General features: G+C 44.2%; 3 protein-coding genes across 6 annotated transcripts; 1 reads left to right on the top strand and 2 right to left on the bottom strand.

Annotated features, from left to right (window-relative positions):
• Positions 1–874: 874 nt before the first annotated feature.
• Positions 875–10125, bottom strand: LOC114790200 (death-associated protein kinase 2-like). Of its 3 annotated transcripts, XR_003749779.1 has the most exons (13): positions 9972–10125; positions 8359–8435; positions 8049–8270; positions 6821–6959; positions 6284–6413; positions 5957–6005; positions 4717–4743; positions 3268–3420; positions 2927–2972; positions 2743–2832; positions 2115–2299; positions 1786–1872; positions 1671–1707 (listed from the first exon to the last, which is right to left on the bottom strand). XR_003749779.1 is itself a non-coding variant. In XM_028980027.1 (12 exons), the coding sequence occupies exons 2-12, from the start codon at positions 8396–8398 to the stop codon at positions 1627–1629; spliced, it is 1059 nt and encodes a 352-aa protein (XP_028835860.1). In that variant the 5' UTR covers positions 8399–8435; positions 9972–10123; the 3' UTR covers positions 875–1626. The 3 variants fall into 3 exon arrangements, 2 of the variants coding, with proteins under 2 accessions (XP_028835860.1, XP_028835859.1); XM_028980027.1 differs by lacking the exon at positions 2115–2299 and having other exon boundaries at positions 875–1707; positions 6821–6954; positions 9972–10123; XM_028980026.1 differs by lacking the exon at positions 2115–2299 and having other exon boundaries at positions 875–1707; positions 9972–10123.
• Positions 10126–13248: 3123 nt separating this feature from the next.
• On the top strand, positions 13249–16608 carry tmem79b (transmembrane protein 79b). 2 transcript variants are annotated; one of them, XM_028980776.1, is made up of 5 exons: positions 13249–13528; positions 14377–15010; positions 15091–15285; positions 15561–15783; positions 16028–16608. In XM_028980776.1, the coding sequence occupies exons 2-5, from the start codon at positions 14500–14502 to the stop codon at positions 16227–16229; spliced, it is 1131 nt and encodes a 376-aa protein (XP_028836609.1). In that variant the 5' UTR covers positions 13249–13528; positions 14377–14499; the 3' UTR covers positions 16230–16608. The 2 variants fall into 2 exon arrangements, with proteins under 2 accessions (XP_028836609.1, XP_028836610.1); XM_028980777.1 differs by having other exon boundaries at positions 14377–14998.
• A 2240-nt stretch (positions 16609–18848) lies between these two features.
• Positions 18849–24828, bottom strand: cct3 (chaperonin containing TCP1, subunit 3 (gamma)). Its single transcript, XM_028979695.1, has 14 exons — positions 24725–24828; positions 24137–24198; positions 23993–24043; positions 23848–23910; positions 23659–23755; positions 23451–23568; positions 23168–23354; positions 22932–23081; positions 22688–22820; positions 22497–22578; positions 19939–20119; positions 19598–19843; positions 19382–19513; positions 18849–19288 (listed from the first exon to the last, which is right to left on the bottom strand). Exons 1-14 carry the CDS (start codon positions 24750–24752, stop codon positions 19187–19189), a joined length of 1632 nt encoding a protein of 543 aa, XP_028835528.1. The 5' UTR covers positions 24753–24828; the 3' UTR covers positions 18849–19186.
• Positions 24829–25275: the final 447 nt, after the last annotated feature.

Raw genomic sequence — 25275 nt, forward strand, 5'->3', positions numbered from 1 at the left:
TAAGGGCGTCTGACAAATGCTGTAAATGTAAATGTCTCCCAATTTCTCATCACAGAGTATAATTCTAGGCGTGCATGAGCCGTTGTAAACACTCCTAGGAATACCTTAATGTCACAAATTTGAGCACCATAAACGCCTGCATAGCGCCACTGAACCAATACCACTTCGTCCGAGACAAACGCAAAATGTCATTCAAACATTTCAAACAAATGCAAAAGAATGGTCTTTTCACCATCTCTGTAAATGGGAGGTCCCTCATTGAAAACCTCCCCCAAAGTGAATTCAGAAGAAGTTTGTTTATGCTTCTCCTTGCAGGGTTTGAGCATATTTTTTTCAGTTTTCAGACGGATACCGTTTCTGAAAGTAATCGTCAACGTAAGCATTTTTTTCAGCATCCGACACAGCACCCGCTGGGTACGCGCTGGCTCCCTGCTTATACTGAAGAAATGTTTTTACATAATCTGTAAACAACGTTTCTGATTGTTGTTCAAAATGCCACACTTCATGAATCTGGGACAAAACATAACCCATCTGAACATTATGTATTCATAGTTTATTCATTATTTATCTGCACATGGTTCAACTAAATAGAAATTAAAGTTTGTTAACGTTTGTGAGGCATATCATCTGAAAACAATAAACAAGACACCTTTGGATTGTTCAGCGTGAGGATTAGTTTTATTTTAGCAGGGGGAAAGATTTATTTATTTATTTGTAAAGAGGAATAGTTTCCACTCTCTAGAAAATGAATCCTTTCACATTTCTTTTAAAACATATATATTTAAAATAAGGTTTCTGTTTTAAAAGAAGTCCCCACTTTGGACAAGACCAACATGTAATTAAAAAAGAAACATCTTAAAACCAGAGACACAAATTCAGAATCTATAAAAACCTTTATTACACTGCAATGACTATATGGAAAGCAAACACATTTTTTTTAAAAAAAGAGAAGAAACTCATGAGTGAGTACTGTTATTTTAGTCCTTTACAAACTTTTTATTTGGGGGGAAAAAAAGAGTAATGATAAGACCCCAGCCTAAAACAGACTAAATTAATTCATTTCAATTACACCCCCCCCCACCCCCCATTAAAAACATCCACACAAAAAAGACCTGCATGTTAGAGATTTACTATTAACAGTATTCAGAATTATGCTACATTTCCTTGTTAAGTTCAGCTTTTACTTTCAGTGCAGAAAATGTTCAACAAGAAAAAAACATATTTCAGTACGAAATGCTGTCTGCTATTCTATTGTTCTAATGTAATACAACTGGTGACTGTGAGCAATACTTGAAAGTCCATCAAGTAACTTTTTTGAATAAATACTAAAACATAGTGAGAAAAAAAACTAAATGATGTGCTGCAAACTGTCAAAAATACCACACCAGGTTTATCCTATCCTAAATATATAATGATAACATTATAGCTTGCTGAAAATTGCTTCTACAATCATATTGTAAAGCTATTGTAACATCATAACATCACCAACATTGGCAAACAGAACCAACACGTGTTGGGCTTCTGTATCAAAGGGAGGCACAGCAGGAGAACTCTTGGCAGCGGAGGTGCAGCTCTCCACTGTGTTGATGGCTCTTTCTGGTGAGATGATGCCCTCTTGTGTCCTCTTTAGGAGTTGCTGCTCAATCTTCGCCGGATGAGGGATGCAGGCTTTGTCTCTGTGTCTTCCTGGTCACTTTCACATTTTCTCTGTTGTTGCAGCAAATGCACCAGTTAGGCCCTGTGCCACACTGATTTAAATGGTCACAAATTTGGCATTGCCCTTACCAGGTCGCTATCTTCTTGGGTATCCGACTTGCATAGTAGCTGCATGCGACAAAGCCTGTTGCAGGCCCAGACCATGTTGTAAGACATCTGGGGTGGGACAGATTTAAATAACAAGAATGACATTTAAACAACATTTATTAAAATGTATTTAATTAATAAAATAATGTAATCTGTCTAATATTGAGTAGGTCTTTTGAGTAGGCTTGATCTAGGAAAGGGTTTCAATTACTACACTGACCTTGTTCTGATGGTCACATGTCCACAAGAGTTCAAGGACAAAATGTTAATGTTAGGACTGATCAGCAAATACATATACATAGAACACTCACCAGCTGCATTGTTGAAACAAATGTGCAGTCTCAAAATGTGTCCAGTTACTGTCTGTAGCCTTTTTTAGCCACTATCCCATCCATCACTGTCACTTTCTAACCAAAGCACCACAGCTCGATTTAGGTTTGAGACTAGCCAGCAGCAATTCTGCTAAGTACAAACCACAACGGGGGCAGTGGTTGACCTAGCAGGTAAGGAAATGGGCCCGTGATCAGAAGGATGCCAAGGTACCACTGAGCAAAGCATCGTCCCCACATACTGCTCCCCGGGCGCCCACTGCTCACCAAGGGTGATGGTTTAAAGCATAGGACACATTTCATTGTTTGCACCGTGTGCTGTGTTTCACAATCACTTTCACGTTTTCACTACATTTATAGATGTAACTCTACAAAAAGCCTTTAATACCAAGTATGTGAATGCAATTCAGTACGGAAAAACCATGTGACAGTAAAATCACATCCTGAAAAATGTAAACCTAGTTCACACAAACTTAATGTTCTGTAATGTGACCTCCTGTACTTCACAAATGAGAGTAAACAGTATGACCTGTGCTGCAGTGCAAAGCTTGATCAACAGATGGCAGACTGGTTGCACTCATTTTCACCGTGAGTTCTGGAGACAGCTCACCTTCCACTTCCTCCTGGCATTAAACTTCTTGAAGTTCTTCATGTTGATGGAAGAGCGATTCCTGCTGGCTGCATCATTACGTGTCAATGGCTGAAATAGAGGACGAGGGAAAATTTGAACCAGAGAATCAAAGAGAACCCCATTTAACCAAATGTTTCTACAGAAGCTTACAATGATGTCTCACCTTAATCCAGGGATGGACTAGGCATTCTTCTGCTGTCAATCTCCCACTGTAAAGCAACCACAAAGACATTTGACATCACCCACACACAGTTCAAGTTCAAAGTCAAGTTGAGCTTTACTGTTAGTACAGCTACATGCATGTTAGACAGTACATAGTGAAACGAAACAACGTTTCTCCGGAAACGAGGCGCTGCATGTAACATTTAAACAAAGTTGCATGCTGACATTAATTCACATGAGCGCCAACAAACAAACCAGGCTGCATAAAGTGCAAAAACATGGGACACAGAATAATGGATGGATTCATTTTAGTGATTTAGTTCCCCCAACCCGTCTGCTTACCTTGGGTCTTTGACGAGAAGATTCTGAATAAAGTCTTTGGCCACTGCACTGGTATCACTAAAGTAGCGGTCTTCAAATTCATAGTTCATACTAACTATATTTCTTAGTGTCTCTTCATCTGTGTCTCCTTGAAAGGGAGACATTCCACTTAATCTGTAGGGGGTTACACAAAACCTGCCATCAGCATTCTGCATAAGATCTTTAACTACCATAAAGTAACCTAACACAGCGCAAACATTTCTTATTATTTGCTGCATGTTTTGCAATCTCATAATTTGCTGCATGATTTGCAATCTCATAATCCCATATTTATTCAGAGCAGGACACAGAAAACCAATACATAGAACATAACACAAAAGTTGGGGCAGGGCCATGTTGACCACTACATAAATATATCTGCGACCCGAGGAGACCAGTTGCTGGAGTTTTGGGAGAGGAATGATGGCTCATGCCTGAAACCTGCTCAAGAGTAGATGCCGTTTTTTGCAGGTTGGTGAACCTCTGTCTATGTTCACTTAAAAAGATACCAATGAGGGCAGTGGTGGCCTGGTGGGGCAGTGGGGGCCTAGCGGTTAAGGAAGTAATCAGAATGCTGCCGGTTCGAATCCCGATCCGCCAAGGTGCCACCGAGGTGCCACTGAGCAAAGTACCGTCCCCACACACTGCTCCCTGGGTGCCTGTCATGGCTGCCAAACTGCTCACCAAGGGAAATGGGTTAAATGCAGAGGATACATTGGAGGTTTCACTGTGTGCACCATGTGCTGTGCTGCAGTGTATCACAATGACAATCACTTCACTTTATAAACATTTTATAAAGATGGTTTTGCTCAATTATGTTACCAACTAAACATTTTCTTATATGTTATATTATATCATATTGACACATTTGCATTTAGGGGTGTATTCATTGTTGTTGCCAGCTGTTTAGAAATTAATCGGGGACAGCAAATTTACACTGTTACATAAGCCTTACACCAACTACGATGTATTACGATGTATCAAAATGTCTTCAGAGGTGTACCAAGGAAAGATATAATGAAGAGAAGTGTAATTGTCAATTGGATACACAGCACAGCACACGGTGAAATGTGTTCGGGAATTAGTCCTCTTGTTAACCCACTAGGTCACCGCTGCGCATTAACAAAAATATACTACTGCCATCAAATTCTGTGCTAACGGTATTCAAATGACTTTCAAATAGTCAAATTAGCAAATTGTGTTGTGAATAAAATATGCATTGTATTTTTATTAGCATTTTGCAGACCATGGAAATTAGTTGTGGTATAAAAAAATAACAGGATGATACAGGTCAATGTTGCAATATATCATAAATGCTAATTTGGGGATTTCATTGCTCTGTTAAACTGCATTACATTTATATTCACATGCAAAACAGAATATATTAATTTTGATCCATTTTATGGAAATTATTCGATTTTGATAACTTACAGTATGTAGGTGATCACCCCAATACTCCTGGAAAAAAAACATTGAACAATAATTACTAAAGCACATCCAAACCATATTAAATAGTATCCTGCAACTACTGCAATTTAGTTATATAAAGATGAGAAGTTAATTAAAAGGAAAACCCACATCTCAGCTATTGATTTTTTGTTGACAATGTAAATTTCCCACTTGTGGGACTAATCAAGTATCATATTTTATAAATTTTTCACTGTTCTTTGCTCTACACATATTTGTTGCCTTTTGCATATGTTTGTCACTTTTCACACAGCACGTTCCAAGGCTGCGCAAAGACCTTGGTCTTGTTGAAGCCGCACAGAGGTTTGTCTGCATGCCACATGAACAATGCATGTAAAAGAAAGATAAGGATGGACAGTATAAGATGACTGATGGGCTCTTGTGCCCATTAACGACTCAACAGCTCAAAACTATTTGTGACAGCTACCAGGCGATTAGACCTTGAGCACACACACCTAACTTCTAGTTTTGTGTCAGATTTAATATTTCTTACCCATGAGCAATAAAGGCCTGTGTAGCCATTTCCTTTTTTGGTCAATGGAAATATTGGTGGCAAACCCAATATTTGGGGCAAATCAACTGTTTGGGAATATTAAGCGATGCCCATTGTACCTATGATAATTAAAATGGTATGTAATGGTATTTCCATGCAGGGCTCAGCATTGTTTGTGCCTACAGGACCACAACGGCTTGGTCCTCCTGGGTTATTTTCGAAAAAACTTTCTGGTTTAGACTAAATTTGCACAACATAATGTCCAATTGGTGTGAGGTGGCAAAAAACCTTTAGATCATATTTGTGATTCATGCAAATAGTGACATGAACATCATCAAGTAGTGAATTATCTCCAACACAAACAGGAAGAGGCAAATATGATGAAGGACACATGGATCTGCGCCTCACATGGACTCAAACTGTCCTAGCATGCTTTGATATGAGGTAATATGTATCATGTTCATACTAATGCAAGCTAAATCACATTATGAAAATGTTTATTTTCACCTCAATGTTCAACCCTAATATACATATAATAACAAAAACAGGTATGGAAACATCTGCACATAAAAAGTGACATAAAAGTGGACAATGCACTAGCAAAATGCATAGAAAGTGCATCAAAAATTTAAATGACACTTAAACTAAGTCTGTATTTCCTCAGTCTGTGACAATTATGAGCACAATCATGAGTCTTAAAGTGAGACTTACCACATATCCGACGCTACACTCAGGGGCTCATAGTTGATCACCTCAGGAGCTGAGAGGAAGTTACAACACAACACCAGTTACTTAAACACACGGCTAAAAAAATATAGTAGAAAATATATGGCTTAATGTATTAAGATATTGGTTAACTGAATTGGAGTTTTGCTGTTGAATGAACTAAATTGTAGGAAATATTTAGTGGTTACAGATTACTTTCGCCACCACTCACACTACACTAGACTCTCACTACCCCTAAGCTTCACATCCTGTGCTTAACCACCAGTGCTCAAAGGGCAAATATACACACTCACACGCACTTAGCACACTTACCAATGTACTGTGGGGTGCCACTTAAGCTTTTGTATTCTTTGCCTTGTATAAAACAATGAGCCAGGCCAAAGTCAATGATCTTGATGTGGGGGTGTGACACCTCCTTATCCAAAAGCATCATGTTCTCCGGCTACACGAATGAATTGTAAAGGGAGTAAAAAAAAATGTGTAAAAGTCATTGTCATTGCAATACACAGCATAAGGTGCACAGATTGAAATGTGTCATCTGCGATTAAACCAATCACCCATAGTGAGTACAGGGCAGCCATGAAAAGCAGTGTGACCGGAACACTTTGGTTACGAGAATGCTTCCTTTGCCGCTAGGTCACCACTGCCCCTAGTTCTACTGACTTCCACTTTTCACAGTGTGCAAAATGTGGATTCCTATTCATTGAACACACCAGGTGTATTTTTTAAGTAAAGTCAGCAGCATAACAGCATAGTCATATATTGCAGCTGTATAAGAGTGTTATATGTATGCAACCATGAGACAGTCATGCACAGCACAATCTGTTTAAAGACAGTTCTTTTACTCACCTTAAGGTCAAAATGTGCAATTTTCTTGCTGTGCATGAAGCTCACCGCTTCAAGAATCTGCTTCATGAACTCAATGGCTTCACCCTCAGAGAGATTTTCCTTCTCTGCAACAAAGTCAAAAAGCTCACCACCACCTATGCTGTGTAGAGACAAAAGTCAAAGACAGAGGCAGAGTTTAGTTTACATGGCTCTGACCAATAATTGCAAAATTCATCCTAGCCAGAAACAATCCCATCATAAAGATGGAGACGGACAGTCAGGGAGTTTTAGGGTCAATTCATTATGCATCATTATGTATCGTTTGTGTGTGCATTTACATTATTTTCATAATGGAGACACGCCATTTGGCATTAAGGCACTCAAACATTGGAGCCACATGCTTGCAGTGTTTATAGAGGGTGGTAGAAGCCTGTGCCTGGGGGGACTGTCCCTGTGTCTGGATAAGGACAACTGATAATTGCCATAATAAGTAAAGTAAATAATATAAGTAAAATATTTTTTTAACATGCACAGTTCCATGTAACACGCAGTTCGTCATCAGGAACAGCTCTTGCTCACCCGATCGCTAGCTATTACCTCCATCTCCTAATTCCACCCATGGACAAGTTACAGCTGCCAATTTACCTAGTGCACATGGAAGGCGGAAGGAAACCGGAGAACCTCGTGGAGCGCATGCAAACTCCACACAAAAAAGGTACGAGACGGGCTTCATTGGAGGTTTTTTTTTTTTTTTTTAAGGCTCAATGCTTAAAAAATGTAATTGTTGCACAACTGAACAATTGAGAAAACCAGTAATTTGCACTAAATAGTAATAGACACATAGCCTAGTGCACAAAAGATGGAAATAGTGCATCTGTTTGTAGTTCCGTTGTCTGTTTTACACATTAGGCCGTAACAGGTGTTCCTCGGTGGAAAATGAACTCCCGGACCACACCCATCCTGTTTACTGACCACGCGAACCCCTTAATCGCTTATGTAATATTCCAATTCATGCTGTGGATGTCATGGGAGTTGCTCAAGCCCTAACAAACAGCTTTCTCTGGTCAGGGAGAAATACATATGACTATAAATAATGATTCAATATACATTTATTACAGGCACTGTAAAGTAAAAACAATATGCTAATGGGAAATCCCATAAAAATGGGTGTCATTTTTGGATATAAAGGTAAAAAAAATGCTCTAAAATACATATTTTTATGAAGTCAACCACACCCACACCGACTCACAGCTCCACGATGAGGACCACTTCAGCCCGGCTTTCAAAAACATCCTTGAGGGCCATGATGTTGCAGTGTGGCAGAGCCTGCAGGATCTCCACTTCTTTCTCCACAGATTTCCTCTCCAGACCCAGCCGACTGCTGGCACTGCGCCGCAGCTTGAGGAACTTTCCGGCCCAGCGCGCGCCGGTGGCCCTCTCACGCACCGCACACACCTGCCCGTAGTGCCCACTGCCAAGCGTTACACAGGAGAGAATTCGGGGTTACCGCCGGATATCGACACGTGCAATAAGCATGCATCAGCTTCACCGCCACTAACCTGCCCAAAACGTCTCCAATTTCATAGAAGTCTTCAACATTCTGCAGTTTGAACAGTGCCATGATGGTCCCCCCCGTCTGTCTCGGCAGAAAAATGAGCACATTGTAAGAAAGTAAAGGGTAAAAATGCCCCCTTCTATTAATATTACAGTATCACACAAAGAGGAACTCACATAGTCGCTCACCAATACAGTGCCACTAATTTCTCTGAACTTTATCACAAAAGCAGTAGGCACTAGTAGCCTAGTGGGTAACACACTCGCCTATGAACCAGAAGACCCGGGTTCAAATCCCACTTACTACCATTGTGTCCCTGAGCAAGACACTTTACCCTGAGTTGCTCCAGGGAGACTGTCCCTGTTAAATACTGATTGCAAGTTGCTCTGGATAATGAAAGTGAAGTGATTGTCACATGTGATACACAGCAGCACAGCACACGGTGCACACAGTGAAATTTGTCCTCTGCATTTAACCCATCACCCTGAGTGAGCAGTGGGCAGCCATGACAGGCGCCCGGGGAGCAGTGTGCTTTGCTCAGTGGCACCTCAGTGGCACCTTGGCAGATCGGGATTCGAACCGGCAACCTTCTGATTACGGGGCCGCTTCCTTAACCGCTAGGCCACCACTGCCCCATCTGATAAATGCAGTATGCGCTCAAAGCCTCAATTTACCCTTTGGAAACAACAGGAAGGACGTGCATCCATGTCGTCTCATCACACACCCACCCATAAAACCCACTTCATGGACGTTTAGGCCTTTCGTTCGGGTGCAGGAACACGTGTTTTTTTTTTGCTTTGTGTCACAAATGCTTTGTGTCACGCGTGTCGCCCCTCCCTTGTAGTCCTGCCAGTGGGCTGGGGGGAAAATATGCTTTCATGGAGCAAATATTTACACAGGCCAGCAAAGGGCCCGACGCCGCCGTCGATGGACCAAACACTCGCGTATAAACACGGCAGACGGTGCGGCCAGCTTATCTCCAAATTCCACACCGGCACAACGTCCCGTCGGCCGCAGCTGCTTAAAACCAAAGTAAAAAAAAAAAAAAGTGGCAGAATTCATCTCAGGCCGGACCCCCTGGTCAGCGATGGCACAGCGAATGTCAAGGACGATGAATCCAGATAGGCCCGGCGTGGTCCCGGCGGCCCGAGAGATTACTGCTCAGATAGGATATCAGCGCAGCAATGTGGCAGGGCGCACGTGGCCCCGCACCCAAAGGGGGCCCACAGGCAATCACGACGTCACCCACATTCACCCAGAGTCCGACGCGCTGTACACGGTGCCCCCACTTCACCGTGGTCCCCGTAGGACTGTAGTACAACGTTTCAAACTGTAATAATTACATTTGGATGTTGTCCCAGGCTGATGGGACAATGCGATGGCGTTATGAAATCTGACCTTTCGTTACTGGGGTGGAGAATTTGGTAAAAAAAAACAACACGAGCGGGGAACCTGCTGGAAGAGAAAACTTCTCGAGTAAATAATTCAACAGGTTCCTCCTGTCACGTGACGAACCGCAAAAAAAAAAAAAAAAAAAAAAAAAAAAAAGGCGACAACTTCCCGTCGTTGTGTTCGGGCGACTTTCGGCCGGTGAAAGTAGAAGAGCGGGCTACTCACGCTAGTGGCGGCCGGCCGACGTCACTTCATCTGCCGCGACTTTGCGACGCGGAATAACGAACAACAACAAAAGAACAATAGTAAAAAAAAAAAAAAGAAAAAAAAAGCGCTCCGCGGTGGATCCGGCGCGTCCCTTCGCCGCGACGGACTGGCGGCGGCCGCTCCCCGACGCTGGAAGAGGCTCGGAGGGGTTTCCAGGCTCGTCAGCAGGCACACACCCTCCTTCTGACGGGGAACAGGAACCCACGCGTGGCCGCTGAAACCGATACTCCTCCGTGCCCGGCGCACGTACAAACGCAATGAATAACTAGATAAGCCTCTTTTTCACCAGTAAGCCAATTCAAACTATCTATCTATATAGATAGATAGATACTATATATATACACACACACACACACATATATATAGTTTTTTATATATATATATTTACACACTTATATATTTTATATATATATACATACATACACACACACATATATATATATATATATATTTTTTTTTAAATAGTTTAAATGACAGAACCTACACAATACTTTACATTTACAGCATTTATCAGACGCGACTTACAATCAGTAGTTACAGGGACAGTCCCCCCCTGGAGACACTCAGGGTTAAGTGTCTTGCTCAGGGACACGATGGCAGTAAGTGGGATTTGAACCTGGGTCTTCTGGTTCATTGGCGAGTGTGTTACCCACTAGGCTACCACCAAACATGATGCCCATATAGGTATATATGTATATACACAACAGAATTAATTTCCAACTTACTGCTTTGTAAAAAAAAAATAAAAAATGTGTTTATGACACGTGAGTCCACGAATATTATGTCAAAATCCCGCTTACGGTTCTGTTTGAGAAAGAAGACGAAATGTCCTGTTTCAGTGCCATCTCTACACCTCTTTTTTTTCCCTGAATTTACAAATGCAAATGCAGCGTGGGGACGGTGACGTCTGTGTCTGTTCGCTCAGACGGGCGCAGTGTTATGTTGCCGGCGACACCGGAGCATGTATCTGTGTGTGAGTTCGGCCCTCGAGCCAAGGGCCAGGAGCTGCTCCGCTTCTCCGTCTCTCCGCGTGAAACACCGCGTCCAGGGATTTCGGACGACAGGTTGGCTTGAATAATCAAATGGGCCTGTTCAAAGCGAAAAGAGGGATTCTGAAATCGGATCGTATAAACCAAATCCAATCTCAGTTTCAATCTGGATCAAACCGCCACTGTGTTGTTCAAAAGTTCGTGTTGGTATTGGGATCCTGATGGAGGTGGATTCGGTGGACATTTTACATTTTGTACAATTGTTGAATTCGGACAGCGGAAATGAACATTTCGGTATAAATCTTCCCTACCAAGCAAAGTGAAGTCAGAATGGAAATTTGGCGGCAAGTGAATTGGCAGCTCGTGTTGAAAGCAGGAAAACTGGTTTACAGACTCGCGCAAGTCACGGCATTCCCAATGGTCCAAGCGAGAAAACCGGTAATCCGTGAATTATTGACGTGTTTGTGGAGCACTAAGAGCTACTGCGGTATAAAAAGACAGCATGAATGCTGGTTGTGGAAAAGTTTTAAAAGCAACATTGCTGGTTGGTAGTAGCCTAGCGGGTAACACACTCGCCTATGAACCAGAAGACCCAGGTTCAAATCCCACTTACTACCATTGTGTCCCTGAGCAAGACACTTAACCCTAAATTGCTCCAGGGGGGGGACTGTCCCTGTAACTACTGGTTGTAAGTCGCTCTGGATAAGGGCGTCTGATAAATGCAGTAAATGTAAATGTAAATGGTTGGTGGAGGATTGACCACGTTTTCATGGAAGTAATGGGAGCACTTTAATGTGGCCAACATTGCAAGGACATATTGAGGAATAATTAAGAGTCTTCGGCGTGTTGACTTGGCCCTCTGAACTCGCCAGATCCCAGTCCAGTTGCGCATGTGAAAGTGAAGTGACTGTCATTGTGAAACACTGCCGCACAGCACACATTGCACACAACGAAATGTGTCCTCTGCTTTTAACCATCACCCTTGGTGAGCAGTGGGCAGCCATGAACACTGCTAAACTCAACAACAATACACATCCAGCCTTATGCACCTGATTTTTGCACGTCTTGCACATGTTTGTCTTGTCTTGTGTGTCCTGTTTGAAATGTCCAACATATCCACTCACAAGCACTCCTACATGATGTTGTCCAGTTCTGTCCTTTTCCACCTGTTCATTGTACAGAAAAGTTCTAAATTTAAGCTTTAGTTAATGTTAGCATAGTTTAGTTTAGTATTTTTCTTTTATGATTGCACTATGGGGGGGACTGTGTGAAATACATGGTATAAAGCACTCTTGAATCTTGAATTGCCAGGCGCCCGGCGTGTGGGGACGACGCTTTGTTCAGTGTCGCCAGGGCCGATCGGGATTCGAACCGGCGACCTTCTGATAACGGGTCCGTTTCCCACCCAGGTGTGGGATGTGCTGGAGAACACATCTGATGTGGTTCACAATTTACGGCTCTTGTTTTTCCTGAGCTACACACCACTGACTCAGGCTTCACAATATTAGGATCTTCTGACCAGTGACAACTCACTGTGCCCAACACCTCCACAATAATAGAATTCGTCAGAAACCTCACCACACACACACTGCTGGTGTTAAGAGAGAGAGAGAGGGAGGGAGAGAGAGCGAGGGAGGGAGAGAGAAAGACTGTGAGAGTGAGGGAGAGAGAGAGGGAGTGAGAGAAAGAGAGAGACTGTGAGAGAGAGAGGGAGGGAGAGAGAGACTGTGAAGGAGAGAGAGGGAGGGAGAGAGAGTGTGAGAGTGAGGGAGAGAGAAACAGAGGGAGAGAGAGTGAGGGATAGAGAGAGAGAGAGGGAGGGAGAGAGAGACTGTGAAGGAGAGAGAGGGATAGAGAGAGAGAGAGACTGAGAGAGAGGGAGGGAGAGAGAGTGTGAGAGTGAGGGATAGAGAGAGAGAGAGAGGGGGAGGGAGAGAGAGACTGTGAAGAAGAGAGAGGGATAGAGAGAGAGAGAGAGACTGAGAGGGAGTGAGAGAGAGGGAGGGAGAGAGAGACTGTGATGGAGAGAGAGGGAGGGAGAGAGAGAGTGTGAGAGTGAGGGATAGAGAGAGAGAGAGAGACTGAGAGGGAGGGAGAGAGAGACTGTGAAGGAGAGAGAGGGAGGGAGAGAGAGAGTGTGAGAGTGAGGGAGAGAGAGAGAGAGACTGAGAGGGAGTGAGAGAAAGAGAGAGAGAGCAGCCAATGGTCTGTTGACAGCTGCAACAAACGCAAAAGCACAAAACCGGAGTCCAGAGAGCAGCCGGCCCTGCGCCGCCTTATCTACAAAAGTCGCTCGAATATACAAGAGAGACGCGCTGAAAAATCACAGATGGGACATTTTATTTGACTACTGCTGGCGCACGTACGATTGCGTGGCAACTAAATAAACGTAGAAAAAAAACACGCACTTCTCCTTTAAGGGACGATTCCTTTAAGAGAAATTTACCTGGACACACCTGTCGTCCCACTCGAAAACACAGTTTCACCCAAAACAGAAGCCAGTGGACCGGAGACCGGGACAGGCCGGTAAAAGTCTCTCATGAATATATATGTATATGTGTGTATATATATATTTTTTTAACTTTTGATGCATTTTGACCCGCGACCTGTAACCGCGTTAAACAGCTCCGGCGTGTTCGCGCTTCCGCGTCGCTCCTGTCGGCCTTCGCGTCCACTGAGTGCGTGGGTCGTGTCAGGAGGAGCGGGGTGGGGTGTTCCCGGCGCCCGGCGACTTTTCCCAACACGCCGCGCTCTTTTCAGCGGCGTCGAGAGCGCTTCGGGGTGTAAGATGGACGAATCGGAGTTGGACGGGCCCGAGCGGTTTAATGGCGAGACAGAAAAGTATTTCCCTGTACAGTCAAATAAGATAGTAATATATCATATATTTACATTTATGGCATTTATCAGACGCCCTTATCCAGAGCAACTTAAAATCAGTAGTTACAGGGACAGTCCCCCCTGGAGACACTCAGGGTTAAGTGTCTTGCTCAGGGACACAATGGTAGTAAGTGGGATTTGAACCTGGGTCTTCTGGTTCACAGGCGAGTGTCTTACCCACTAGGCTACTACCATCCTATATACATATATGAACATATACCACCCATATACATATATGAAAACCACAAAACGCTTCCATTATGTCTTATTTGCGCGCCATTACACGTCTAACCACTAACTGCGTAATTAAAACAGTCAGTCAGGTATGATCGTGTTTGCAGATATGAAAATAAGAAAGTTAGCCGGACGTAATCACTGCATTTATGAGAAATCGTGCCTACCTTGTACCAAACTGAGGTTGTTTTATTGACTGATACGAATCTCTATATTTATTTCTCATGAAAGCAGAACAGTGAACATTTGTCTATTATTTGCAGGACGACAGAGGCCAGTTGGGATTTAAGTCCAGATGTCTTAAAACGTGACCTGATGGTCACAAGCGTTCTAAATTACTAGTTATATCGAAATTAGAACCAGCCGACAAAGCGCCCTCGAGTCTGATGGCAGGGCCACAGACGCCGTCTTGGGAGGAGGAAGAGCGGTTCAAGAAGCCCGATGGGGGTTTTGAAGCGGATGAAAAGGCGGTTCACTCCGCCCACATGGAGCCCGGCACGTTGGAGTGGCCCGGCGCGAAGGCGGCGGCGGCCGAGAGAGCCAGCGTGATGTCGGAGTGTCCCTCGCTTAAAGGAGGAGAGAGCCGAACAGAGAGCCAGCGAGAGCTCGGGGCCGAGGAGCAGAAGCCGGCGGCCCCGGCGGGCCCCACGGGTGCGGGCGGCGGCGGCGCGCCAGAGGAGAAGCGGTCGCACCTGGAGGTCAAGGTGGAGGAGATCAACTCCATGCCGGACGAGGCGGCCCGCGTGTTCACCCTCGGCGTGACCGAGTCCCAGAGAGAGTACGGGGCTTCTTGGGACGAGGTCACGGAGAAGAGTCACTTTCTCGGGTCCCATGGGGTGCCAACGAATGGCTACCACCCTGACTGGCAGAGAGGCCCGCCGAAACGTAAAAAGCCCGGTCCGCCGTAGTCTTCGCGTCGCACGTTCGGCGCGATTCGTGGTTTTTGCTGACACTCCTCTCCCGCGTGTCGTTTCCAGGCGGATGTGACGCGTGCCACCGGGACTCGCTGAAAGCGGGCGCAGCGGTGTTCTCCGCCGCCTTGGTGTTCCCACTGCTCGTCTGGGGGGGCTACATGTTCCTGCCGTTCGACGCGCCCGTCTTGGAGAGCGCCCCCCTGCGGCTGGTCTACACGCTGCGCTGCTCGGTGTTTGCCATCGTGCCGATTGTACTGGGTGAGGAGGATTTTTTTTTTTGTTATTTATGTTTTTTAACAATATATTTTGAATATGTGTTCAGAATGGTCCTGTCTACACAAGGTCATGCATTCTCATGCGGTTTTATTGAATTGGATGAGTGTTCATATCATAATTTGGTGAATGTCATGTTAGATGTATATACGACAATGAAACACGCATTTCCATCCGTTTTAAAAGGCTAACTATAGAGAGAAGTGTGACCAAGCTGGGACAAGGACAGTCATGTTTCCCCTTCTCATCACACTTCCCAGGTCTGCTGGTGCTGGGCGCGTCTCGCTTGCATTACCGCTACTTGAAGCCCCTGTGCGAGGGGAACTCCGAGCCGAGGCAGGTGGCCGTGCACCAGCGCTTCGTCGAGGACTCCGTCTCCTTGTTCCTTCTCTACTTCCTCCAGTTGGCCGTCATGGCGGCCTACCTGACCCAGGATTTGCTTAAGCTTGTGCCCCTCTTGACCATAGTGTTTGCTCTTGGGAGGTAATGCGCAGTCTGACGTACCGTTCTTGGCATCCAAAATCGAATCAATGCTTTTTAAAAGTGGATTTCATGGAAGTCCCCGCCGAATAGCGCACGCCTCATTTAACCATCTATTTGATTTTCAGCAGGAAACTGAAGAGTAAAATGATTCCATTGTGATTGTGCGTGGCCATTTAAAATGGTTTTCTGTCTGCATGTCGTTCACGATCGCCATGATCCAAGTCGGTGCTTTTCTGGTCGACAGGCTCTGCTACTGGCTGGGTGCGGCGCTCGGCAGCAGCGTGAGGGGCTTCGGATTTGGCCTGTCCTTTCTGCCCATGCTCGCCATGCTGGTGGCCAACCTGTATTTCATCTTCATCGTGGACGCCGACGGCAGCATTTTTTCTGACGAGTCCATGCCACCCCCCAATCCACGCGTTTCCCACCGCCAGAGGTTCTGGGGATAAGGAGTCACCGCACAGTCTCGGCAACTTCAGCTTTGCTTGTTTCGTTATTCTAGAAGACCAAATGGACTAGAGTGATTGATTTATATGATGAATTAGCAGATGATTTATATGAACTGCTTTTTTATTATTACTATATAAAGAGAAAATTTAGCATTGATGTGTTATTTTTTTAATGGCCTTCCTTACGTTGGTGTCTGAAACGCATGTGATGAGGTGTATATTCTGGATGCACTGTCTGTCTGTCTGTTTATGGTGGTATCATGTGCTTCACATTATTACACGTTTACATAGTGCCTAGCAGTTAACAGTATAGATTTTAACATCTTTATTTTATTTTATAAACTGTAATACTAGTGAATATAAATGGTTTTAGATTGTATCACTTGTGTAAGTCCTATGCCAAATGCACACGAATTAAAGTTTAGTTTAAAAAAAAAAAAAAAGTAAAAACGACGAGTGACGTCACACCGCAGACCTGCTCGACGGGTCGTAGTTCCAGGCCGTCGGAGGGCAGAAACTCGCGGGAGAAGTCCGCGGTGTCCGCGGCATGACCACGCAGGGCCGACGGAGACACGGTGCGTGCCTGGTGCGCCTGCGGGACAACTGTCCTTTCCGCAAGCTGAGGAAATGTCGCTGTCGCAGCCAGACCGGTAAGACCGACGTCACCTTAACGTAAAAAATAATTTAAAAAAATAAACGCGGTGCATCGACGCGTTCTCGCTGACGGTAAAAGCGCTTAATGTCGCCACGAATCTAAAACGACGAACATTTACAGCATTTATCAGCCAGAGCGACTTACAGTCGGTAGTTACAGGGACAGTCCCCCCCTGGAGACACTCAGGGTCAAGTGTCTTGCTCAGGGACACAATGGTAGGAAGTGGGGTTTGAACCTGGGTCTTCTGGTTCATAGGCGAGTGTGTTGCTGGACATAGAATCCACTTTTAAGACCAGGGCTCGTCGAAGGTGACCGGTGGTGATTGATACGTGTGGGTGTGGGTGTCGCTTGTTGAACATTAACGCGACGACCTCGCCCGCATGCGCAGACGTGAACGGCCCCGCGGGGCCACCCGGCGCTCCAGCGGGGGACGTCACCCGCCCGCCCGGGCCCCACCACGCAGAGGAGCCTTCAGGTGAGCGGCCACTCTGCACACAGACATTTGTCACACGTGACATCGGTGACGGTGCTTGCAGTAAGGGTTCGAGCGACTAGGACCAAGGGACCAAAGTGTGATGGCTACAGGAGGGGGCCTGCCGGGGTCAGGATCTACCAAAAGGGGGACAAGGACGGGAGACTGGAGAACTGCCGGCAAAGTTATGGGGGACCAAGGGCCGACGGTGCTTAAATAGTTCATGGTGGTTCTGCCCAAACATTGTTGCTGGCCTGACACACCTCTTCATGGAAACGCTGAGGAGCGTGCCCCATTCCAACAGTGCACCCAAATGGGAGCCACCATGGTGCCAGGTGGCAGTGGTGGCCTAGCGGCTAAGGAAGCGGCCCCATAATCAGAAGGTTGCCGGTCCGAGTCCCGAACCGCCAAGGTGCCACCGAGCAGAGCACCATCCCCACACACTGCTCCCCGGGCGCCTGTCATGGCTGCCCGCCGCTCACCAAGGGTGATGGTTAAAAGCAGAGGACACATTACGTCTTGTCACCGTGTGCTGTGCTGCAGTGTTTCACAATCACTTCACATCATGTTGTGTCTCAGATTACAACCTAGTTATTAAAAATAATAAATTGTGAATACAGCCATGGACACAGATGCTGCATACCAGGCTGGGCCAAGTTATCCCAGCATGCATTTGGACTCCCCTCCTTTCCCGGGACCATCACGTTTAAACAGTGTTGGTGTTCCCCAGAATCACCGGTCGGTACCAAGCGACTGCGGGATGGGTAAGTCAGACTTTCATATGCACGTATAGAATAATGTTTATGTCACTGCATCAGGGTGTCCTTTTTCCCCCCAAACGTAGAACTTGATAATGATGTGGACCCTGAGACGGGGGAGAGGGCGTTGGGATGAGGGACGCCGGAAGATGGAGATCTAGGCACACTTTTCATGTCTCAAAAGTGGACTGTTTGTTCATGTGGCTGAAGACCTCAGGGAAGTTCAGGACTTTTGTCTTCTTTTTTTTTACCCCCTTAAATCTTATACTTAGTAGCTATTTGCTTTCCACAAATCTGTCTGTACAAAATGGTAATAGTTGCTGTGAAACGTGATCGAGATTTTTACAGAAAGTGAATGAACTGCAGTAGGTCAGGGCAGACACCGGTTCTGTACTGAAGTTTACAGACGTTTATGCTTCAAATTCACCTGTTATGCATAATTTGTATTATTCTTTGTGTTTTGATATTTTATACAAATAAAGCCTCAAAAAATGTAAAGGTTATCCCTGTGGTTTTTATTTTATTTTTTTAAATAGTAAAACATCCGTTTCCACAAACATGTGGATGGCTAAACAACACATGTGTTATGCAATTTTTCTTTGGAGCGATTAATCTCTATTTGATATTAAAAAATGGATTTGTAGCAAGAAGGATCTTGTTCAGTTTGTATGTTTTTGCTACTGAAAAAAAAATGAATGGAAACTATTACATTGTTCTAGGAATAATACAGTCAGAACGATTAATTTTTTTTATTTTTGTAATTGGTAAGAAAGAACACTGTTACATTGAAGTAACTATGCTTGAATACAGTCGATAAACAGCAATGAAGCGACACTGGGGGATGCGAGGTTTATACAGATCAAGACCAAACCTTGGTCACAAAGCTTGTGTATTATGCACAAGAGCATTAGCTCATGAAATGTTTCTGCAGATCCTTTCACATGTTGTGGTCGGCAAAGGAATCCTTCACAAGCTCCCTTCTCAGTGTTGTTTTTGTTTTTTTGTTCGTTCATCATGCATCCTCATCAGTCCCAGCCTCCTAACACCCCCTAACCTAATTCTTGCTGCTACTCTATTCAGCCCCCTGGCCTCCCATGTCTGGCCCTGCCTGCTCATCCTTCTTCTTCTTATGTCCAGATACAATGTCATCAATACGTAGCAACAAGATGGCCGTCTGAAAGAGAGAAATTGGGCGGGGGGGGGGGTCCACATGTCAGGAAATCACCAAGGACACAGAGATCAGCTTGCCTGAGAAAAGTGGCCTCACCTCTACAGCAGTCTTGTAGGTCTGGGCTTTCACAGCCAGTGGCTCCCAGATGCCGAGTTCCTCCATGTCGGTCAGGTTCCCCGTTTCACCATTCACACCCCATGTTGTAGTGCCCTCTTGTGTGTGTTTTGCCTGTGTTGTTAAAACGCATGATTAAAAGAAACATGGATCACAGTGGATCACAGATCTTTCAGACAGACGGAAGCAGGTACCTACCCTGAGGGAGGTGATCACACGGATAGTGCTGGCCCCACAGTTCTGGATGAGGGTCCGGGGAATGACTTCCAGGGCTTGAGCCACAGCACGGTACGGCCACTGCTCCACCCCAGTGAAGGCACGGGAGCGCTCAGTCAGCCTGTGGGACACTGCCATTTCTACAGCGCCCCCACCTGGCAGCAAGTGAGGGTCAAGCAGCACGTTCCTGCATACCTGCATGGCATCCTGCAGATTTCGCTCCACTTCCTAAACAGACATAGAAATGGACATCAATCTTAATTGCTGGTTCTTAAAATTTCTATCTAAGCCCATAAACAACCAGTCACTGAAAAAACACTTACCGCTAGAATCTCCTTGCTGGCTCCACGCAACAAGATGGTGCAAGCTTTGGGGTCTTTGCATTCAGTAATAAAGGTGAAGTACTCATCACCAATCTTTTTCACTTCAAACAACCCTGCTCCAGTTCCTACATATTCTTCTCTTAGCTCGTCAGTCCTGCTGGCAATTCGTGCGCCACAGGCTCTGCAGAGAGGAGATTCATGGATTATCATAGGTGAAATGTTTTTTTTTTTTTTTTTTTTTTTAAATGAAGAAAATGGGTGCCGCTGCTGAGCATGCTATGGAGTAGACGCATTAGTCTGTTGCTCCGCCAAGCAGGTTTTAAAATAGTAGCATTTTAGGCATATTTCATAGGTGAACTGTTGGTTGTGCTTTGGTCTGAAAGGAATCTGCACATATATAATCCGTAGAAATGGCTGGTAAAATCGGACATAAGAGCGGTCCGGTCCGAACTGAGGGAATACAGGGAGACTGTTACTACGGAGCTGTCTGGACTCAGCGTTCAAGTGAACAACATGGAAGAAAGCCTCTTGACATGCACTGCCCATATTACATGTCTGCAGAAAGAAGTACGTCGCCTTACAACACTGACTGAAACATTGCAAAATGAGTGCGGCGACGCGGAGGCCAGATCGCAGAGGAACAACGGCATGATAATAAGGAGTTCCTGAGGCTCAGATCTGCTCCACGACTTTTGTTTCGGCACTACTTCAGCAAGCTTTTGAGTTGAAAGAAGCGCCATTGCTGGACAGGGCGCGCCAATCTTTTCTTCCAGGGCCCAGAAAGGGGAATCCACCCCGCGTCATCGTGGCCCGCTTCCACTACTACCAGGACTGTGCAAATACCCTGCGTCTTGCCAGAGAGAAGAATCATATCAAGATAAACAACATTCATCTTATACATGTAGGAAGTACAGTATTCTCTACTCAGGTATTTTCTGTAAAACTGGTCTGATTCATGATTGACAAAATTCTGGTTAAAATATCACACCTTCAGACTGGGTGCATGTTCAATTTCAGCCGATTTATTGGTGTACTCAGTTATTACTGTTTACTGACTGTTTATTGTTATTGATGACGTTACTATAATTGCGGCATAGGGGCATTTTGGGGTTTTAAGTTTGCATTTCAGGATTCATATATATATATATTTATTAATTATCATTATTATTTTATTTATTTATTTTCTCCCTCTTCTCCTTCTCAGTGTGTGGGATCCACAATATGGCTGGTCTTAACAGGTCAGGGCTGGGCTCACTGCGTTTTTTGTAAAATGGAATATTAAAGGGTTGCACCACCCTATAAAACTTTGCAGGGTTTTTTCCCTCATCTGAAAGCCCTGGCACCTGAGATTATATTTATACAGGAGACTCATCTTCGAGGTAACGAACACTCAAAATTAAAGAGAGGCTGGGTAGATCACATCTTTCATCTTCCATGAATATGGGGACAGATCAAGACGTGCAGCGATATTGATAAGAAAAGGGGGTTTTGTTTGTAACAGTCTGTAATATCAGATATCAAAGGCAGGTTTGTAATAGTTATAGGGAAGCTCTGTGTATTTAATGATGTAGTTTCCGCAAATGTCAACGGCCCCAACTGGGACGACCCACAGTTCTTTTGCACCATTTTTGCTAAGCTCCCACACCTAGAGACACATATCACTTAATTCTGGGGAGTGACTTAAACCTGGTCCTGCAGCCAAATTTAGACAGATCGAATCCTGCACCGTCCAAGAATGTGTCTGCATCAGCTGTTGTCATTTATGGAGTCCTACAAATTGTTTGACCCCTGGAGGTATACTAACCCCACCTGAACTGTATCGTTTAAGTTGGATTATTAGTAATACTTTAATTGTTTGTTTATATTTTCTTTTTACTATTTTGTACCTTTATACTTTTTATCCCTCTTTATTCTCAGATGGGCTATAGCAGGGGGTACACCCCTTTTTCCTTTTTTTTTTTTAAATTAAAATAGAACTAAGGACAAATAGGCTAACCTATGTAGTTGCAGCCCTAAATGCTACAGATGAAATTCTTGCTCTGGACCCCTTTATGAGAGGCAACATATCAAAATCATATACTCTGATCCAGAACATTTATTCACCCTCATGGGAGAAAAGTGACATGGCAACAGGATCTTAACATTGTAGTTACGGGTGAGAGCTGGCAAAAGTGCCTAGAAGCTATTCATACCTCCTCGGTCTATATTAGACAATGTTTGATCCAGTTTAAAGTACTACATCGTCTACACTACTCTAAGCTATCAAAAATGTTTCCTAATACCAGCTTGGAGTGCCTACGATGTCACCAAGGGCCAGCTACTTTAGGCCACTGCCAGCAGTCATTGTACAATTTCTGGGAAAATATTTTCATAGTCTTGTTATCTTTATCCAATAGAACGATTGAACCTACACCATACATCTCTATTTTTGTTGATCAAGTGTTGATCAAGGCATATTTTAATACCACCTCTATTTAGCATTTTCTTTGAAGTAATTAAGATGATTTGTTATAATACAATATTATTAAAAAACAAACTGAGAAAAGGGGTTTACTCACCGGGCAATTCGATTGTTGTCTGACTTTTTGACCCGGCGAATAGCTGAGATGTTGGCTTTCATCAAGTAATGCTGTGCGAGATCTAATGGAAACAAACACAGCAGCAGATTAACCCGGGTGTAGAAAAGAAAACATGGGGTAACAGAAGTCATCCAGTTCCCACGCAACGGGGTGAGGAAAACTGTATGCACCTGAGATGCCCTTCTCAGTGAAGATGAGATCAGGCTTGAGTCGGATGATGTCTTCACACATCTGCTGAATGTACTCCTCCTCCATCTGCAGGATTCGAGCAAAGTCTTCTCCTCGTGTGATTTCAATTTCGGTCTAAAATACAGAGATGTGTACTAATGTTTAACATTAAGATTATTGGAAGACCATAAAAAGAAATACGCAACAGAGCATGCGTATATATTCATATTATACATATGTGATCACCTGGCTTTCGCCTTTCTTGTACTCAAGTGAGCAGTCCAGCAGGACAATACGAGGGTTCTTGATAAGACGACGCATGCGACCATGAGTCACATCCTTGTTGACCATCACTCCTTTCAACACACATGAGTCTTCAATAATTCCTCCTGGTATCTAAGATAAAATTAAGAAGGCACAAGATTAAAAAATGAACAATACAGTCTTGAAGAAGCAAGACGAGTAAAAACCATAAACCCTACTTTTTCCACTTTGGCGTATTTTTTTATGTCAATTTCCTTCCGTCCATTCTCATCCAGCTCAACAGTGCGGACAGCATCCAAAGCGATATTGCAGGCCAGGCTGGACCAGCGGCTCAGAGCCTTTGTGTTGATAGTAGAATTGATGATCTTGATCATCATTTCACGACTGTTCACGTCCACCGGTACGCTGTTGATAGATACATAGGTCAGTATCATGAAAAAATAAAAAATCACAGAGATGAGAAAAGTAATGTTTAGAATAGAAAACAACAATCATTGATACCTGATGTCCTTTAGTATGCCAAGCATGTCATCCAAAGCCTGTCTGTATGCACCGATGATTACAGTGGGGTGTATCTGCTGTTCCAGGAACTGCTCAGCAACAGACAGCATCTCGCCACCTGAGGGTCAGTAACCATGTTGAAGTGGCAGTCTCCAAAAAAGCATCACAGCAAACAGCTAAGCTCTTCTAAAACGGTCCTTAGACTCACCAAGAATGACCACAGAAGTGGTGCCATCTCCCACCTCTTCGTCCTGGGTACGACTGATCTCAATCATGGACTTGGCTGCTGGATGCTGAACCTGGATCTACAGAGGGAGATCAAAAGCCACAATCATCAACTGGACATAAAATATACTTGTCAAATTGTTCACGTACCTTAACACAAATCAAAACTTACCTCTCTGAGGATGGCATTGCCATCGTTGGTCATTACAATTCCCCCCATGGGATCAAGAAGCATCTGCCCAAGTAGATACAAACATCAATTACATCTTTTACAATCAGTGATGCAATAAAATGGTGGCTAAGAACACGATACATACCTTCATCATGGCCCTTGGTCCCAAGCATGTCCTGATAACATCAGCTATTGTCTGTGGCGACAGGTAAACATTAATCCAGACAGACACAAGAATAATATTTTTTTTTAAAAAGTGCGAAAGCAGTAAACAGGACTACCAGCTCACCTTAGCTGCATTTATGTTTCCTGTCTGGACTTTCCGTCCAGATTCTCTTTTCATGTTTTGGCCTGAAATAAATAAATGTCAGGTTTTTTTTTTCAGCGACAAAAAGGAATCATTTGCAATATTTCTTAGTTACTAATACGTTTCTAGAAAAAAACCTTTCATGTTATAAATTTGCAAAAAACTATAAAACTGTGTCCTTTTTTGTGTGTTTAAATTAATGTTATGTTTGATAAGTTTTGTATTCGCTGCGCTAGTCGGCTAACATCATCCATCCATCCATCCATCCATCCATCCATCCATCCATCCATGCTGCGCGACCTGCTTCGGACTAAATTACCGCAGCTAAGGAGCGATGCGGACCCGGTCAGCGTCAGCACCACAGCCGACCAACCATTGCCCGGTTAGGGCTTCACCGACGCCAAGACAGGCGACCAGCTCAAAGGCTAACAGGCGCTGCGAGCAGCCGAGATGCTACAACAGTGCTAGCTAGCCACCGCGCAAAAATAAAAAGACATACATAATTATAGGTTTTACTAACACCTTCTGGAGCGCATAAATAAGGGAATTGGCTTTTTTTGGGTTACTCACTAAGCACAAGAACCGGTCGTCCCATCATTTTTGCGGCAAGTTAGAGTTCACCGGCAACCAGAGCAGAAGAACTCTTAAGAAGAACCACTGAGCCGAAGAGTCTATGAAGCGCGGTGTCACGGAGCCACGAGAGCCAATAAACTCATGGGTTTGCTTGACGTGAGGTTCAGTTGGCCAATCAGATTTGAGTATAGTAGGCGACTTAAGGGTAGGTTGTATCGCGTTTACGCACATGGATTCTCGTGGTTTCGAGTCGTGGATTTGATCAAGATTGTTAGGCCTTCATCTTAAAGCTTAAGGTGGAATTGAACAATAAATATTATTAGATTATTCATATTATTATTCAAACACTTTCACTTTTTTGCAGCCATATTATTACAAAATTGTCTTTAGTTCATTGTGAAATTAGGATGAATCCAAAAATCCACAGCATATTAACAGAATTAAAAACTGCAGGATAGTCATGTGCCAAATTGCGAATGTTCATTTTATTTATTCATTTGGATGTCTTTTAGGTCAATCACTATGGGTTTCTTTTGGGTGTGTTATTT

Source organism: Denticeps clupeoides, chromosome 5 (assembly GCF_900700375.1).
Source record: "Denticeps clupeoides chromosome 5, fDenClu1.1, whole genome shotgun sequence".
Lineage (NCBI taxonomy): Eukaryota > Metazoa > Chordata > Actinopteri > Clupeiformes > Denticipitidae > Denticeps > Denticeps clupeoides.